Source organism: Halichoerus grypus, chromosome 11 (assembly GCF_964656455.1).
Source record: "Halichoerus grypus chromosome 11, mHalGry1.hap1.1, whole genome shotgun sequence".
In the NCBI taxonomy this organism is placed as follows: domain Eukaryota; kingdom Metazoa; phylum Chordata; class Mammalia; order Carnivora; family Phocidae; genus Halichoerus; species Halichoerus grypus.
In genome coordinates, this window is record NC_135722.1 from 15,405,067 (window position 1) to 15,424,310 (window position 19,244).

General features: G+C 55.9%; 1 protein-coding gene across 9 annotated transcripts in view; it reads right to left on the minus strand.

The window, feature by feature from the left end:
• Nucleotides 1-11,732, minus strand: part of DGKZ (diacylglycerol kinase zeta) — a 40,796-nt gene extending 29,064 nt beyond the window's left edge. For 2 of the 9 annotated variants that reach the window (XM_078058098.1, XM_036104976.2), the window contains exon 1: nucleotides 11,506-11,732. In XM_078058098.1, the coding sequence (XP_077914224.1) occupies nucleotides 11,506-11,717 (212 nt within the window). In that variant the 5' untranslated portion in view covers nucleotides 11,718-11,732. Of the gene's footprint in view, nucleotides 1-268; nucleotides 559-2,005; nucleotides 2,198-2,544; nucleotides 2,736-11,505 lie in introns of those variants that run through there. The other 7 variants (XM_078058097.1, XM_036104979.2, XM_036104978.2 and 4 more) reach the window with 5 other exon arrangements.
• Between the last annotated feature and the right edge of the window lie 7,512 nt (nucleotides 11,733-19,244).

Here is a 19,244-nt window from a genome sequence, read left to right on the forward strand (position 1 = left end):
CCTGCTGGTCCTACCCTGCAGGCAAGTCGGAAGCTGACCCCGTCTCGGTACCACAGAGGAGGCGCGCTAAGCTGCCGGTGCCAGCGAATGACCCACTCGGTGCCAGTGCCGGGACGCTGGGGGATGACCCCGACGCGGAGCCAACCCCAGACAGCCCGCACTGCCCGTGCCCGGCGGAGACCTCCACTCGCTGTCAGTCCCGAGACGGCCGAGCGACGCCCCCCGGTGCCCGGCGCCGCGGTGCCCACCCCGCTGCCGCCGCGCTCACCTGTGCCCGAAGAGCCGCAGCCCTGGGAAGCGCCGCTTGTTGAGGCGCCGCGGCGCCTTGTCCGGCTCGGGACCCGCGTCGCGCTCGGAGCCGCTGGACGAGGCGGAGGCCGACTCCGAGTCGCTGCTCCGGGCCTCGGGGCTGCCGTCCCGCGGCTCCATCCGGCCCTAGCCCCGGCCGGCGGCGGGCCCGCGGGAGACGCCCATGCCGGGCCGGCGGCCGGGGCTCAGCACGCCGGCTCCGTGCCGCCTGCCGCGACCATGGCGCGCCCTCGCTCCGCCCGCCCCGCGCCGCGCGCCCCCGCGCCCCACGCCCAGGTGCCCGGGAAGCGGCAGCCGCCGCTCCAGGAAGTGCCGCCAGCCGCGGCCGCAGGACCCCGCATAGCTGGCCGGGCCGCTGCCTGCCCGCCGCCGAGCACGCCCCCTCGGCTGAGCTGCGGCACCGGCTCGCGGCGCCCTCTGCCGGCCGCCGGCCGCGCCGCAACCCGCGTCGGCGGCCGGGAGCGGGCGGGGCCCGGGAGGGGCGGGGCCCCGGAGGTCCCGCCTCCCCACCCCTAGGCTCGTCCTCCTGGATCCAACAGTATCTCCTTGGGCCTCACACACCCGCACTGAGCACACCCAGGCACACACGATCTTTTCCTCCCCTTAGCCCCGCCCCGAACAACCTACGCGCTCACAAGTGCACACCCGCGAGGGCAGCTGTCACCACCTCTCTGCCACAGCCCCACCGGTACGGACGCCTCTCTTGCACACCCTGTGCCCACTCACAACCACTCATACAGTTTCCACCCTTACCAACCCTTGGCTCTCCCAAATCACACCTCCAGGAACGGAAGTCACACAGTGTTCCCCGTACACGCAGAACAAGCACGCCTCTTACACACACTTAGGCTCACTCATTACTTAAACTAACACATCCCACCCCAGCGTCACACTCAGATATATATATACCAGGACCAAAGTCACTTAGTGACCCTGGCACACACCGACAAAGAACATACACGTTTCTCATACAAATTCATCTCTCCTCCGCTACTCACAGTTGTTTCCAACCCTTTCGCACACGCCTAACACGTCGTGTTCCCCCAACACAATATCCAATGGATCCTGTGGATCTCTTGCACTGCAGGAGTCACCCGCACTCCTCTTACACACTCATACATATGTACACATAAGGACCACACTCTCATTCACCAACATAGACACCCACAGGGAACATACACATCCTTCTCCTGCTCACAGATACCCCCCAGGACAACAGTTACACGTTGCCACGTCCCTCTTGTACACGTGTCACCCACCCAGAAACATACCTCACGGACACACACATGCAAACACAGCCCCAAAGGCAGCAGAGGTTGTCTGCCTCTAGAGAGGAGGAACGCGGTGGGAACGCGAGCAGTCACCTGGGGGTGGCACAGCCAGGACGCGTGCTGGGAAGCCGCGGCTGGGGCAGCCTCTGACAGCTGGTAGAGGGAGGCCAGGAACCCGGAGAACACGGTCCTCTTCCTCCCAAACTCTGCCACCCTGATGCCCGCATCGGGTGCCCGCTGTTTCTATTAGCACTCCTCTGCAAAGCCACATCCTGTGTCACCTTCACTTTCACCCTCTCCTCTGGTCTTCTGGCCGCCCATTTTCCAGCCTTACCCAGCCACATATAACCGCTGCTCAGGGCTGTGACCTGTGGGCAAGCCTGTGGTTTTAAGAAATAGCCAGCACCCAGAAGCTCAGAACTTACTCCCAGCGTCCTTCAAGGTTCCTGTGGGCCGGGAGAAGGTCTGACCAGGGAGGTGGGGCACCAGCCCTCCAGCTAGCAGAGGTGCCAGGGGGACCAGGAGGAGGGCAGTGAAATCCAAGTGGGCTTGACACTGTCCTCCTGGGGTGCATGGGTCCCTCTGAGGAAGTTTCCCAATGGTTCTGACTCCAAGCTCTGAGGGAGGAGACCAGAGGCAGCTGAAGACCCCACTGAGTTTGCACACAGCCTTACAACACCCAATTCCACACTCACGTGGGGGCTCCTCTTCCCAGATCCCCCTGCTGTTAGCTCCTTCAACCCAGCCTCCCGCCACACGGTCCCCCCAATAATTCAAACATCAGAACTCCCCTCACCCTGTCAAGAACCCCTTTGCCCTTTTCTGAGCCTCTGCAGAGCCACTGGACTACAGGTAGGTAAGCTCACATTTGCCACCATCCCCCCCACCCCCACCCCAGAGAAAGGAGGACTCGGAGACGGCCAGAGGTCCCCGTGCCCACTCCTGGGCCACCTCGAGTACCTACTGTGTCCGGGGGGCCTCGGCTGGGATCTGTGGCACGTCCCAGGAGCGGTAGCGCCACATCTGCCTCAGTGCCCCCGGCCTTTCCCCTTCTTCTGTCCCCAGCGCCTCCGCGGGGCCCAGAGCTGTGGCCTCATCGCAGCCTCCCCCGGTACTGTGGCCAGCCCCCAGGACGCTCATCCTGCCCGGCGACTCTCTTCCTCTTTCGGCACTTCCTGACCGGGGGGCCCTGCGAGAGGCCGGCCGGCTGCCCCAGAAGAGGGCCAAGGCCTCGTAGGCGCCTTCCGCTGGCTGGGGCAGGAGGCTGGTTAGGAAGAGGAGCTGCATGGGAGGGCAGGAGGCAGGTGAGGACAAGCCCAGCCCAGTAGCCAGGAGACAGCCGGAGTCAGAGGCTTGCCTGGGCTGGAATCCGAACCTCAAGCTTCAGTCTGGCCTACCTCTCTGTTCAGACTCTCTGTGCTCTTCCCCTCTTGGTCCTGCTAAGATCTCCCACTTCATCACACCTAGGAGGGTACATTGGGTGGGCAGCGGCTAACCCCCAGCCATGCCTCTCTCTCCTTCACACCTCTGCGAGCATCACACCATCTAACACGGGGCTGGGCAACGGGGGACAGCGGCGGAGTGGAAAGAGTAACCAGAACGGAGCCAGAAGGTGTGGGCTCATGTCCTGTTTCTGCCATTTACTGGATCAGGTCAGAGAGGGTTACTTCTCTGAGTCATCTTCATTCCTTTCTGGAAGAAGGTAGGATATAAACAGATAGATTGATGAATATGTGTCCGGGAGCTTTTCTGAGCCTCAGTTTTCTTATCTGTAAAATGGAAGGGGGGGCAATAGTAATAATTGGACTCATGGAGTTTAGTGAGGATTAAATAAGAGGTAACAGTGTTTACAAATTAATTCATTCAGTAAATATTTATCCAGTGCCTTCTATGCATCAAGCGCTATATTAGACTATGTAGCAGTAAGCGAGGAACCAGGGCTCCAACCTCACAGAGCTCAGATTCTAGTGGGGAAGACACCTAGGAAACAAATAATATATGAAATAATGTCAGGAGTGCTATAGAGAACAATGAAGCCAAAATGAAGGGGAAAGCGTTTGATGAGGAGGGAAGAGTTTGATCTCCTCCTTAGGTAGGAGATCAGGGAAGGCCTCTCTGAGGAGGTGACATTTGAGAACAGACCTAAATGAATCGAGAGAGCAAATGGCATGACTATTTGGGAGAACAGCATTCTAGGTGGAAGGATCAGACATGGCAAAGGTCCTGAGTAAGGAAAATACTTGATGTGTCTGAAAAATAGCAAAAAGGCCTGCTGGACTTTGAGGTCATTGTGGAGATTTAGTACATAAATAGTAAAGCATACACTTACTCTTTATTGTTAGGGTTGGTTCTGGGATGGAAATCGTCCCTTCCTCAAGCACTCTTTAAATCACACTGCTCTGTAATTAGTTCTTGAGCTTTATATGTGTTTGTTACCCCAGAAAGGCTGTAAATTTCTCGAGGACAGAAATGATGTCAGTTCAGTTCAGTTCAATAAACATTTACACTACAGAACTTGCAGACACAGGAACGCACACGATGCCATCCCAGCCCTTGGAAACCTCCATCTGGTGCTATAGTCACCTTTGTGTCCCTCATGACTAGAACATAATATTTCTCAATAAATATTTGTTTGATAAATCATGCTGTCATGAATAATGAACACTCAGTAATGATAAAACAATGCCTATTATTTCTTGGACAGTTCTGTGCCAGAAACCTTGGAATCCTTACAACGACCCGATCCTGTTATTTTCCTCCTTTTACAGATGGGGAAACTGAGGCCCAGAGCTATTAAGCTCATTTGTCCAAGGTCACCCAGCTGGTAAGCAGTAGAATCAAGAATCTTACCCCAGAGTCTGTATCCTTAAATAAGACATCCCTGGCCTCTCTGGGGTTGGGACATAGCATGGTGATTACTCGGCACTCCCCTTTCCAGCAGCTCTCCCTCCAGCCCATCATCTCTGAATTTCTCTGGGCAGGTCCTGTATGCTGTGGCCCATCAGAGACTCTGCCAGCCAGGCCAAGGCCTCTTCTACAAGGACCTTGTTCTCCTTGCAGGACCATGTTCTCTTCTCCCAGGGATTCTGCAAGGAGCTTGAGCAGTTAAACAGAGGAAATGGGGCTGGGCTTGTTTTTAGTCTGAGGCTTCTGGCAGCTCTGGAGTGGCAGAGAGCAGGAAATGTGACTCCTGAAAGGGGAAGCCGGACAGGCTGGAGGCTCTGAGAGGCAGAGCAGTCCTGACTGTGGGACCAGGATCCCCTTGGGCTTGTGCTCCTCCAAGCTGCCAGTACTTTCCAGGTGGAGTTGGCAGGACAAGGCTGGAAGGGACAGGTGCACGGTGCTGGGGAGGATGCCCTTGACAGTTCCTAGGACAATGTGTGCCAGCACTGGGGAGGGGGGACCCCTCAGAATGCACCCAGATACGCACAGGAAGAGGAATCTGGGTAAGAAAATTATTCTGGGCTTTGTTGAGGCCCCAGAGGGTGAGGTGTTCTACTTTCAGTGGCCTGGATGAGCAAGTGGGAGCTGGGGGAAAGAAATGTACCAGGGCACGAAACGCTCAACCCACGATCTGGACAGTCTCCGCTCTCAAAACCAGCCCAGCCAGCCTCCTTGGCCTGACCTTCGAGGCTCCTTATGCTCCGGTTCCTGGTGCCTTCCTTTTTTGCCTCTTTGTCCAGGCTTTGCCTGTGGTGATTTTCTCTCAGCTCATACCACGCTGGTGCCTGCCTCCCAGTAGGTGCTCAATAAACATCGCTTCTCTTTTTTTTCACACTTGTTTTAACATGCCACCCTCACCCCTGCCAATCCCTTCCACCTTTGGTGCTCTCCTTGGCCTGTCTGCCCATCAGGCCTTACCAATCAAGATCTCCATCCTTCCAAACCCAGGCCCAAGAAGCAAAAGCGGGAAGGTGAAGAGTCCCAGACACAGAACCCATGGGTTCAAATTCCAGCCCTTTGCTGTGTGACTCTGGGCACGTCACTTAACATCTCTGGGTTGGACCAGATGATTTCTAAACTCTCTCTGCTCTGATTCATTTAATGCTCCTTCCCAGCCTCCGGGTTTTTAACTTATTCATTAGTATGACAAATATTTTATAAACACCTAAGTCTCGAAGGCTGCCTTAGAGCCATAGCATTCTCACCCGACCGATTTATCTCTGACACTCACTCCTGTTCCCAAGAATATTCCTAGATCGTGTGACCTTTTGCACACACCAGGCTTGTCTCCTTACAAGATTCTTGACCCCTGTGCTGGCGCTTAGCTCCGTGCTGAGTGCACGGTCTGTGCTCGGCAACTTCCCATGGAAGTGGAGAAGTGCTGAATAAAGGTGCCCAACAGGCTGGGCGGGAGGAGGGAGACTGCCTTCCCGTTTGCACTAGCAGCTGTGGTGAGGCGTGGGGAACTTTCTGAATCTAAGTCCCTCCTCAGCCGCTAAGCCTGTCCTCCAGGCACCTGCTGAAGCCCTTGGGAGCCACCCAAAGCCCAACAGCACCTGCTGATCGCTGGCCTCTGCCCAGGTGCGGGGCCTCTGCCCCCAAAGAGGAGACAGATGTACCTGAGTAGGGCTGCAGGTGCCACCGGCTAGCGACAGATGGAAATTTGATTAGACTCCTTCTGGGCAGCCGCATTAAAGTCATGTGCAGGAAGAAATCGGGAGGGGGGGCTGGGATCCCCCACCGGGGCAAGAGAGCTGTGGGTATGGCACTGGCAGCTCAAGGGCAGTCCCTCAAACCACGATCTCTCTTGGAAACTGTCCCTTGGCACCTGCCAGGTCCCCAGGCTAGAGGTGAGAGGAGCCTGGATGGTTCTTCCATTACTCTGGGTCAGCTGGATCTGCCCAAAGGAGCTCCCTCCCACCCCTGCTGTAGCCAAGCCCCCCGGGGCAGGATCAGCAGGCCTCCTGCCCTTCAAGCCTCCTACCCCCATCTATCAGGTCATAAGCCCCAGTTGCAGAAGCAGCTTTCAGCCCTCATGCCTCCTGTCTTATTACCCCTCCTAGAGATATGTGCATTTAGAGCCAAAAGAAAAGATCCTTAAAGATGAAAATCCAGGCCCTTGGAAGCCTGAGTAAAAAGGGCTTTGGAGTGAACTGCCCAGCAGCCCTCGAATCCCCACCTACTCTATGGACACTGCTTAGTCTTCCTTCTGCAAACATCTGTAGGCTGAGGACACTGGTCAAGCACAGTCGAGCTCAGCAGAAGCCAAATCTCATCCTAATGCCTTCCCTACGCACTTTGCATATCCTTGAAGAGAAGTCTTCCCCAGCCTGTGCCAACCCTTGTCCTTGGGACCTGGATGCTTGAGGGGGCCTCTCTGAATGCTCTGCTCTGAAATTGTACCAATTGAAGCAAAAATGAGACTCTAAGCCAGGCTTCCTGATGCCTGGCCCTGTGCTACATTTTCATCAACACACCAGAGAAGTACCTGTTCAAACGCCTCTGCTCAAACTGGTCCTCCCAGCTTCCTTCCGAAATGCCCAAATGGTTTGTGCTCCCCTGCTGCTGGGGTGGGGGCATGAGCTGCTGGGGAGGGGGGGGATGTCCCAAGCACTGTGTGCCAAAATAGGGTTGGAGAAGCCCCTCTCTCTGGGATCCCAATCCCTCCACTGCTCTTGGCCCCACCTTTGGGCACTGCCCTCCGTCCCTTTGACTCACTAGTCAGCAAGAACCTCAGGTCCCTGAGGGGAGGAAGGATCTCCAGGCTGGGCCTGGTCCCTGCCCTTCCCAAAGGAAGAAAAATAGATAGACCCCCCCTTCCCCCCCAGCTTCTAGCTTCCTCTGGCAGCAGACCCCTCCTCCAGCTCCAGCTCAGCTCTCTGCCCCCGGTTTTTACATTTTTAATTCAGGACAGAATGTGATCTCTTGCAGCTCCTTGCTTTATCCTGTTGCTATTTAAATTACAAATCGGCCCCATCTCCCTGTCACTCTTGGGTTATTTTTAGCTTCTGGTAAATAGCAGCAGGGAGAGTTGGATCAGGTGCCCCTCCCTTGAGGAGCTGAGTCCCCGCAGCCCCGTGCCCACAGGAGGGGCACCCTTCCCTGCCAGTTGGCGTCCCCAGTTGCTTCCCCCCCAGCCCCTCTCTGGGGGTGGAGGGGGTAGGGGGAGGGCTGCGGTCTGGGACGTGCACCCATGCTCAGCTCTTGCTTAGTCTCCGTTCAACCCTACCATTCCCAGCTCTTCTTACCCATCCATCACTCAGGGCCCACCTCCTTCGGGAGCCTTCCTGGACACCCGCCCACCCACCCCCACCCCCAGAGGTCCAGCTCTAGAGGGCCAGAGATATTCTAACTTGTGTCTCATCCTTGCTACAAGTCAGGAACTTTACATGTCTTATCTTCTTTAATCTTCCCAGCCCTTCTCCTGTGCCGGTATTATTGTTCCTGTTTCCCATATGAGGAAACAGGGTCAGAGGGGAAAGTGACTCAACCGGCTAGGAATTAGAACCCAGGTCTCTCTGACCCCAAAGACGGCATGTGTGTGCAATGCCTCTCTCTCGGGAGTGTGCGTGCCGCTTCGCCCGACGCCCAGGTTGATTCTCAATGCCAACCATCACTGTCTTTTCCGTGTGTTTGTCCCGTCCCGTCTATTGGACCAGGGATGGGCAAACCACAGCCAATGGGCCATATCCGGCCGGCTGCCTGTTTTTGCGTAGCTGTGAGCTAAGAATGATTTTTACAGTTTTAAATGGTTGGAAAAAAAGCGAAAGAATAATATTTGTGACAGTGGAAATGATATGAAATTTAAAGTTCAGGGTCTATAAATAAAGTTTTACTGGAATGCAGCCACGCTCATTCATTTACATATTGTCTGTGGCCATTTTTGTGCTACAATGGCAGGACTGTGGGACTTGCAAAGCCCAAGATATTTACTATTTGGCCCCGTACCAAATCATACCTTTGGCGGGGGAAGGGACCATGTCCCACACTTCTCTCAGGGGAGCCCCCTGCCAGCACAGGCGAGTGGTTCAGCTCACATGTTACCTTTCCTCTCTCCTTCAGCTTCTTCACAGGTTTCTAAATGGGCTTCACTAGCAAAATCACCTGGGAGGGATTTTTAAAGTTGAGGTGTTCAGGTCCAACCCCAGACTACCTCTAGCTGGGTCTCCAGGGATAGGACTCTAGAAAGGATTTTTAAAAAGATCCCCAGGTGATCCGGTGTGGGAACCACTGGGCTTAGCTCCGGAGGCCCCAGCTCTGCGTCTTCTGACCCTTTCAGACCAAACCCAATGTCCCTGGTACCCCCTCTGGCTTTTCCCAGGCTGGACGCTGCCCTCCAATGGTCTCCAAAGCCCAACCCTGAGCGGTCGGGACTTTCTCAAGTATAGGGAAGATAGCTTTCCTCAAGCCCAGATGCAGACACGGGAAGATCCCCCACTCCCTTTGCCCACCAAGAGTCACTACTGGCCCAGACCCGCCATCTTTCCATCCAAGGAAAGCAGCTGCCAGGGCCACATCCAGCCCGCAATGGGGCTGTGGGAACCTACTTCCCAGAAGCCGTCACGTCCCTAAGAACTTCTAGTGTCCTGCCGAAAGCCCCCGTCCTCACTTACGTCAGAGACAGCCCGGCCTCAATCCTGCTTCCGCTTCCCCCTCGTCGCCCTCAGATTTTTGTGCCCCCGCATTTCTCTCTAAAAGCCTTTTCTCTCTGTGAAGGGCTTTCAACTGCTTTTCTTAGCAACTCCTCACAGCGGGGTGGGAGGTTTATCTGCGAGCCAGAGCTGCATGGAACTGTGGCAGGCGGAGGATGTGAAAAAGGCCCTGTGGGCCCTGGGCTTGCCGCCACCCCCCACCCCCCCCCCGCGACCTGTAACAGGAAAGGTAGCATCAGTCACGGGGCCATGCAGGACTGCAGCCACACGGGAGGGCTTAGCTAGAAATCCAGCTCATTCCACTGGGGTCCCCTTGAGAAGCCCAGGGCTGCGCTTTCCCAGGGCTTCTTCTGCCCTCTCCCCAGGGGGGCTCTTGCCTTGATGCCTTGGTGCTGCTCTGGTCCTAAGATGGGGCTCCTGGCCTAACTGCGGGGTGTGAGGAGGTGCCTTGCGTGATCTGTCCAGTGGTGACAGCTGGAACCCGTCCCCCCACTCCGTGCTGTCTCCTGTAGCCCTCATACAGGGGACCTGGAGGTCTCCTCCTCCCTTTGCAGCTAGAGAGGGGCCTCAGCTGGGCCACCCTGCATCCTTTGTGACTAGAGGCCTCGAGTTTGGGCTGTGGAGGGGTGTCCATTCAGGAACCACCCTGGGGGGGGATCCCAGCCCTTGCCACTGCTTCTGTGGGGAGGTTGGGGGGGGTGCGCACACACACACACACACCTCCCATCTCGGCCCCTTCATTATTCTCTGCTTCCAATCCTCTAACCCTCAACCCGATTCTAGCATCCTTTGCAGCTTCAGATGCTGTTTGTCCCTGTTCCACAGCCAAAGAAAATCTTGGGGTCATCCCTTTATGTTACAGACGAAGAACTGAGGTGCAGAGACAGAGAGATTGCCTAGCTCAAGCACATATAGCAAGTCCCTGGCAGAAGTGAGATACAAGCCAGGTCTCTGGACTCCCAGACTAATATTTCCTCCAGGATCCTACATTCTATGCTCCATTCCCCGTCAGTCCCTGGTCCTCTCTCCTCCCCCAGAGGACTTTCAGAGGCTCTATTATCTGCAACCAGGAGGCAGGGGACAGACGATGACCTCCTCTCAGCCTGGTGTCCTGGAAGAACTGGAAATGGAGCCCCCTGATTCCTTACATACCCCAGAAAGTGAAGGTAGAGCCCATGTGAACCCAACCTACTTCCTATTTATTCTGAGCATCTCACTTCACGATGGTGAGGTTTCCTCCCCTTCTCTTCCATCCTCCCTCAAGTGATGGAGGCCTAATGGTCTCATAGTCCATTCAAGCCCTTCAAACTCTCAGGGCTGGGCCAGTTTTATGAAACACCTTCCCAGAAGCCCCAGGGAGAAGCAGGGCAGCCTGAGACACTCCTCAAGTCCCTGAGTTGTAAACAGACAGGAAACCTGTCCTCTCTAACCAGGCCGATGGCTTCAAGGACTGCAGAAGCCTCAGTGTCCCTGCTGGACCCTCCAGAATCTGGGGAGTCTAGGGGCTTTAGAGGGGCAGCAAGTCCAAGTTGAGGCTGTGGTCTGGGAGAGGAAGAAGAAGGGGTGGGCTGCCCCTGCCCTGTCCCCACCCACTCCTCAGACCCCTCCTCTGGGTAACTTGCCCACTCTTGTTGGAGGGGCAGCCCTCCCTCACCCCATTCTAAGTCATAAATGTGGTCTCTGGGGGCCCACTGCAGCTGATTCCTCCAGGAAACCCCCTGCGCAGAGAGGGCACGACCAGGGAGGCTGGGAAACTTTCACAGGCAGAAGCTTCGAGGGAAGTGAGGGGTTCACTCTGCCACCGGGGAGGCCAGTGAGGGCCTGACAGGGCAAAGAGGTCCAGGAGGGGATTCCTGCTTCATATCTGGGCAGCAGGGTCTCAGCCATGGGGGCAGGGAGCACCTTGTCACTTCCACAAGCCAGTGCCCAGCACATGGTCAGCCCACAGGGAAGTTCCGGTAAGGCCTATTGACCGAACAGGGGGTCTGTCTTCCCCCAGAAGAAGGGCCAGGGGCCATCTCCTGGCTCTCCTCAGCAGAGAGAAGTTTGGGAGGATCATGTCTTTGTTATTTCTCTCCTCAGCGCCTAGTACAGTGTCTGGTACATCAGTAATTCCCTGTTGAATGAATAGGGCGGTTCATATAGAGAGGGGCTCCCAGAAGCGCCCCCTTCCCCTTGCACACGGAGAGCAGAGACCCCTTGGTAGTCATTTCTGAATCCCCAGAGCCTAGAGCAGCGCCAGGCAAGCAGCGGGTCCTCAATGAATGTTGACTGAAAGGGGGGGGGGTGGTCCTAAGCGTTGCGCTTCCCTCTGCCCCCATCCTCCTTACCTGTAGGACACCTGCTTGCGTAGGTGCATCTGGCGGAACCGCTCCTCCACGGGGGGCACAGCGGCCATGCCCCGGGGTCCCTCGGGCCGCGGCTGCGAGACCTCAGCCTCCTCCCCCCGCCGGCAGCGCCGCCGCACCACCTCCTCCTCGGCTGCCCGGCCGCCGCCAGCCCCGTCCCCGCGGGGCCCTCCGCCGCCCGGCCCCTCGGCCATGCCGCCGCCGTCCTCTTCCCGCGGCTCCTGCGGCCTTTCGGGCTTCCCCGCTAAAGTGCAGTCTCCCTTCCTCCTGGGCCCGGGGACGCGAGGCGGGGAGGGAGGGAGGGGAGCCCCGGGGCCCGCACGTCCCTCCCGACGCCGGGGCTCAGACGACGGGAGCGGCGATTTGCCCGGCGACGCGCCTGGGAAGGCTGGCGGGGATCCTCCCGCGCCCCGGGGGTCCTTGCTGGGTGTCGGGGTGCTGCGTCGTGCGCGCCGGGGCGCTCCCCGGACGGCTGGAGCCGGAGCCCGAGCCGAGCCGGAGCCCGGGCGGCGCGCGCGCTCCTGCAGCCGCCGCCACTGCCGCGCACCAGAGTGTCACCTTAGAGACACCCGCCAGCCCGCGGGGTCCGGGGGGAGGCGGGGGGAGGGCGCCGCCCCGCCTAGCCAGCCGGCTTGGGCACGGAAGGAGCGATCCCGGCCCAGCCGGCGGCGGGCACGAACCCTGCCCCGGGCCGAGGCCGGGGGAGTGGGGCGCCCGCCAGAGCCCACCCCTGCACCACGTTCCCCGCACCCCGCTTCTCGGCAGCTGCCAATCACCGCCCCGCCCGTCAATCAGCTGCTGTGATGCACACCGCCCCCCCTCGCCCCCCCAGCAGCCTTCGTCCCGCGCTTTCCGGCGCCGGCATTCGCCGATGCCGCGGGCAGGTGGTTGTTGGGGGTGGGGGGGTGGGTGTCGGGGGCGGTGACTGGAGCTGGCTTTAACCCTGTCGGTGCCACGAGAATTTAGGGACCCAGTTAGATTTGGGGAAGGGCACGGTAAAGGGAAAATGCTCTGGGATGCATTACATTCGGGGATGGGCCTGATTGCCGATAACACAATCTCCAGGCCTAGAGCTCTTGGGGGAGAGTGACCCCCAGCTGGAGGTGGGGGTGGGATGGGGAGCTTCCTGACCCTGAAGCCCAGAGGCCTCAAGGCCCAGCTAGCTGCCTCTTCCGACCTTACCCCCCTGAGGCTCTTGGGCCAGGGTCTTCCAGAAGATTGAATCGTCCTCCTGGGTCAGTTGAAGCTGATGGGAGAGGAGGGAGCCAATTCAGAAAGAAAGGACTAGAGGTCTCCTTGGAGTCCATTTGGGACTCCCACTCTACTTCCCCCTCCAAATACCACGGTTCCCCCTTGCATCCTCTCCTCTTGTCCTTGGGATGTTCATCATCTGAACCTCACATCCAGCTGATGATGAAACCCTGGTTAACTTATCAGATCTAACACCTCCTATTCACCGTCCCAGACTCATCTTTCTGAAGCCGGCCTTTGACCATAGCACTTACTTTCCCCCTCTGTGGAATTTAAGGTCTCCCTCTGCCTACAGGTTAGTGTGGCATTCAAGGCCTGCTTCTATCTTCTCACATCCTATGCTCCCTTTCCATCTATTTCCTTCCACTCATCTGCGCTCCTTATTCTGGGAGTAGGCATCAGGCCCGTACAGCATTGTTCATCTGCAATCTCCTCCTGTTGATGTGTTTTCAAATTCTGGGGCTCCACTCAAGTGCCTACTCTTCCAGGAAGTCTCCCTGGATGGCTCCAGCTGAAAGACATGCTCCTTCCTCCCAGACCCCATTGCCCTCTGCACCAGGTGTCTAGTCTGTGTCCATTCTGGTCTGTGGCTTATCTTTTTTTTTTTTTTTTTAAGATTTTATTTATTTATTTGACAGAGAGAGACACAGTGAGAGAGGGAACACAAGCAGGGGGAGTGGGAGAGGGAGAAGCAGGCTTCCTGCGGAGCAGGGAGCCTGATGCAGGGCTCCATCCCAGGATCCTGGGATCATGACCTGAGCTGAGGGCAGACGCTTAACGACTGAGCCACCCAGGCGCCCCTGTGGCTTATCTTTTGCCACTGACTGTGAGCCCAGGGAGGTGGGAAGGAACAAACACGCAGAGGTAGAGAATGGGCTACAAAGGGGGAGAGCTACTTGGAGTTCCTCCAACTCTCAGCGGCCCTACAGTGGCCGTCCTCCTCTGGGCCTTTGTGCAGATTGTTCCGGTTGCCTGGAGTGTGTCCTCTTCTCTAAAATCCTGTTCATTAGTCAAGGCCATTCTCAAGTGCCACCTCCCCCACGAACCCCTCCCTGATACTCTGTTATAGATGCCATCTCCCTCCTTCAGCCCTATAACTACTTCCTGGGCCTCTGGCAGGGCCCTCCCCTTCACACTTGAACAATAACTAACATCTCATTTGATTCTCACCACAACCCTGGGTGGTAGATATTATCACTTCCTCCATGTTACAGATGAGGACACTGAGATGTCATTTGAATGATTCAGGCAAATAAATCACTTATTTAACAAATAAAACCCCCAAAGGGCAGGGCCCGGCTCGCCTCAGCTCTGCCTCCCACCTCTCTCTTAGTCCGGCCCTCCTATGTTGAATGAATGGAATAAATGGAATTACATTTAAACTTCTTGGCCACAGGGGAGCTTCCTCCCTGAATCCAAGTTCTAAAGAAGCCCGCTGTTGGAGGGGGTGGGGCACGGTACTTGGGAGCCGCCCCCCCCCCCTCCCGCTCAGGTTGCCGTTGGGATTGCTAATTTTCCAAGCAGCCTGGCCCAAGGTAACCTCCTATACCATGAATTATGATAGTTCTGGCTGGATTTGACATTCCCTCACCAGCTGCCTAGAGGCTGGGTTTCCAGGTTGGTTTTTCCTTCAGCTCTTTCCTGCCCAGCTCTCCCCACTCAATCCTTTTTAAACTGAAGCATCTCCCCTCTGTCCTCACACCTCCCCCACTTAGGACCAGCTGCTGACTGTGTTATCGGTGAACTGCGGCGCTGCTCACTTCCCAAGAATTCAAGGGAAAAATGAAGGCCCTCTCCCCTGACCAGTCTGGCTACCTTCTGCAGCCTCTCCCAGCTGCGGCTGGCGGCTCTGATCATCTCCAGCCCACTGCCTCTGCACTCAGAAATTCATAGCTAATGCCTTTTAGAGTGTTTACTGCATAGCTGACCTTGGGCTAAGAGCTTCGTGTGCAAGCTTTCACTTACCCCTCACAGCGCCTTTCTGAGGGTGGGGACTATTTCACAGAGGAGGCCACTGAAGCCCTGAGAGCTAGGTGTCTTGCCAAGGTCACCCACTGAAGTGCAGCCCAGACATCAGCACCTCCGCCCTTAACTGCCACTCTGACAACAAAGCAATTAAGCCTCCTTTGGAGCTGAGTTCCCAGCCTAGCTCCCCCAGTGACCCCAGGAGCACCTGTTACCTACACCCCAATTTGGCCAGATGGCTCCTGGGACCATCCAGCCCTCTGGAATTGGAGCCTTGCTCTGGCTTACCCCAGCTCCAGGCATTGCCCATGGTTGTTCTCCCTGCTTCTAGAGCTTTGGTTTCCAGGTGTAACAAAGGGTCTGTTGTGGCCGTCTGCACAGGATGACTGGTACCAGGACAGCCAGCAGATGTGTGTGTGTGGCAGAGCCGGCTGCCAGCGGAGTGTGGGGGCTGCAGCTCCATCTCCAGGGACACGTGGGGGATGCACCACCCCCTTAGGGGTGGTTATGCATGGTCCCCGAGGAGGTGGCATGTCAACAGGGGGCTTGTGCAAGGGGATGAACCCTGCATCCTTACAGAGGCAGGAAAGGCTGTCTTGGGTGGACAGGCATAGCGTGGTGATCGCAGATGACCTCACTTAGACCAGCTCACCAAGCCCTGAGCTGGGTTAGCTGGGTTAGCTGGTTAGCTGCTGGGTTAGCTGCTCTAGGAAGCCCCCGTGTCCTTGGATTCTTTTTTAAAAAATATTTTATTTATTTATTTGATAGAGAGAGGGAGAGAGCGCGAGCATGGGTGTTTGTGCACAAGTAGGGGGAGCGGCAGAGGGAAAGGGAGAAACAGACTCCCTGTTGAGCAGGGAGCCCTATGATCCCAGGACTCCGGGATCATGACCTGAGCAGAAGCAGACGCTTATGGACTGAGACACCCAGGCACCCCTCCTGCCCTTTTAATAAGATTTATTTATTTATTTGGAGGGGAGGGGCAGAGGGAGAGCTAGAGAGAAACACAAGCAGAGTCTGCGCAGAGCGTGGAGCCTGTTGGGGGCATGGATCTCACAACCCTGAAATCAGACCTGAGCTGAAACCAAGAGTCAGACAGACACCCAACCAACTGCACCACCCAGGCACCCCTAGATGTCAAGCCCTTTGGCATCCGGAGCCGCGTCTTGTTTGTGTTCCAATGTTAGCATGGTGCCATGCAATAAGGGATATCCTGTAAAAATTTGTTAAATGAGTGAATGAATAGATGACGAGGGGTCCCACCAAAAGTCAGCTTGGTCTCCCATTCCTCTGAGCGGTTATTGCAAACTTTCCCCTTCCCCCTCCCCCCCAATTCAACTCCCAAGCCAACCCTCTCCATTGCCCCATCCCCCAACTGCACAGTCATGGGGGGCTGCCTCAGTTTCCTGTCTCCCCACATTCTGCACCCCCAGAATGCCCTCCCCGCAGAATGTCTGGGCTTCTCTGGTCAGGAGTGGATCTCTCCATCCACTCCGTGGATCCTTGCCCCACCTGCCTCACCCATCCTCTTCCCTCTCTGTGGGATCTTTGTCTTCTAGAAATAACCATTGTCAACTCTCTCCCATCCAAAAGAATCACTATATTGTACACTTGAAACTAAAATTGTACTGTATGTTAACTAACTGGAATTTAAATAAAAACTTAAAAAAAAAAAAAAAGAAGAGCCCCCAAATTGCTCTTGATCTCACCTACCTCTGCCCTCTAGGTACCACCCTCTGTTTCTTCCTAGCGGAGTTCCTTGAAAAAATTCACTGTATCGCCAGGTCCCCCTGGCCTCCTTCCCATCCGACCCTCCTGATCTCACTTCCACCTCACCTCTCCCCAACACAGCTCTGACCAAGGTCACTGGTGACCGCCTCATTGTCCAAGTGAGCAGACACTTTGTCTTCTTCTCATCTTTCCTAGCTCTCAGATGCCATCTGACACCACTGAGCTCCACTCCTGGAGGCTTTCTTCTGTTGGTTTCTGGGCCACTCTCTTCTCCTGTTTTTTTTTTCCCCTCTCCAGTCGTTCCTTCTCAGCCTCCTTGTTCACTCCTCACCCTCTACTGTCTCTTAATGTCCATATTCCTGGAGTTCTGCCCTCATCTCTCTTCCCTTTATGTAGACTCAAGACTTTAACAGACCACCCGGATGCGGACAATGTCCTCATTTCCAACCGGGATCCCTTTCTCCCAAGCCCTAGACTTCCATGTTAACGGGAACATTCTACAGGCAACTCAACTTCGAGATGTGCTCAAATGAATTCTTTTTCTCTCGAAACCTGCTCTTCCTCCTGTTTTCCCTGTCTCGGCCAATGAGCCCATCATCCACCATGGCCTCCATGTCAGACATCTCAATGTCATCCCAGGCTCTGCCCTCACTCCTGCACCCCACAGCTAATTTGATGTCAAAGCTGTTGCTAAGGGGCGCCTGGGTGGCTCAGTTGGTTAAGCGACTGCCTTCGGCTCAGGTCATGATCCTGGAGTCCCTGGATCGAGTCCCGCATGGGGCTCCCTGCTCAGCAAGGAGCCTGCTTCTCCCTCTGACCCTCTCCCCTCTCATGTGCTCTCTCTGTCTCAAATAAATAAATAAAACCTTTAAAAAAAAAAAAAAGCTGTTGCTAATTCTTTCTAATTATCTCTGGAGTCTATCTCATCCTTGTATACCCCCTGCAGAGCCCTGGGACAGGCAAACCTGATGAGCTCACTCTCTGGCTTAAAAATATTCAGTAGCTCCCCATCACCTTCAGAATGAAATGTTCTTGGTTTACATCCCCAAAAGGGCCAGGACTGAGGTGAGGCTAGCTGAGCACCTGGGTGTACAATTTAAGGAGGGGCTCATTCTCAGGCTTGTTTGTACAAGCACCTCTATGCATGTGGCACCCTAACTGTCCCCTTGCCTCACTTCAGTCCCGGCCCTGTTTCTCATGGCTCCGTGCCTTTGCCCTTGGCCATTCTCTCCACCCCCAACACCCTTACCCCTCTCTACCTTACCAACTCCTACACATCCTTTAAGACTCTGTTCAAGGGCCACCTCCTCTGAGTTGCCCTCCCTGACGCACCCAGTCTGAAATCCATGACACTCTTCCGTTCCCCCCTCCATCACACCAGCCCTGATGGCTGGTTTCCTCCCCAGCCTCCACCACCAGCCTAGCGCCTTTGGGGACAGTTTGTTGGGTGACTAACGGAGGGAACGGATGCATCTCAGGAAAGACGTCTGCTAAAAGTCATTGTTAATGATACTAAAAGTTTAGGGCAGAGAGCCCAGCCTTTCATGGCCTTGCTGTAGAGGCCTGCGTGTTCTAGCAGCTAAAACCGATGCCCAGGGCGCCTGGGTGGCTCAGATGGTTAAGCGTCTGCCTTCGGCTCAGGTCATGATCCCAGGGTCCTGGGATCGAGTCCCGCATCGGGCTCTCTGCTCCTTGGGAGCCTGCTTCTCCCTCTGCCTCTCTCTCTCTCTGTCTCTCATGAATAAATAAATAAAATCTTTAAAAAATAAATAAATAAATAAATAAAACTGATGCCCAACAGCAGGCAGTGAAGTCCCTATCCAGTGGTCAAGATGAGGCTGTGAAGGAAGAGGGATAGAGGATGGGTCCCGATGGCCAGTTCTGAGGTTCCATAACTCTGTCTGCTCTTGTCCAGCTTTCCCTCTGGTGGGCAGATGGTATAGGCACCATCCCACCCCCATGCCTGCTTCTGGGTAGGAAAGTATCATGCCCGCATGATGAAGTCCAAATGCCTTAGGAAGGCATTCAAGGCCCCTTGGAATCTGGCCCCTGATCACCATCTGGCCTCAACTCTCTGCATCCTTGCTCTCTACCACCGGGCTGTTCTAAACGATTTGAATTTCCTCGAAGTTTTCCTGCTCTCTCCCATCTTGGAGGCCTTTGCTCGGGCTGCTCCCCTTCTTTCTGGAATGCCCCTTTCCTCTTTCCTGCCTACTTCCAACAGTCCATGTTGCCTCCTCCAGGAAGCCCTCAAGTCTGGGTGAGCTACCCTCCTCCGTGCCATGACCTTAGCACACCGACTGATATTGCACAGCTCGTCTTTCTTGGAGTCACCACGGGCCGGGCCCTGTTCTAAGCCCCTTATATAATTTACCTCATTGAATCCCCACAACCACCTCCTGCCTTCCTTGGGTGTTATGTCCTCCTTTTACAAACGAAAATGGAGGCTCAGAAAGACTTGGGTTACACAGTATCTTACTTTCCTATGCTGTGTGACAAATCACCACGAGCATGGCAGCTTAAGGTGACATACGGATAATCTCAGATTCCATGGCTCACAGTCAGCACAGCCCAGTTGGCCCTGTGGGGGGTCTCATCTGGAGCCGAGATGAGGCATGTTGAAGTTGTTGGTGGAATTCAGTGCCTTGCCACTCCGGCCCCGAGGCCCTCAGCTCCTGGAGGCCCCCCTCCACGCAGTTCACACAGGGCTGTTCGCTTCAAGGCCAGCAGGAGACTGTTTCTCTTCAGGAAAAGCCCAGTCCCTTTTTAAAATG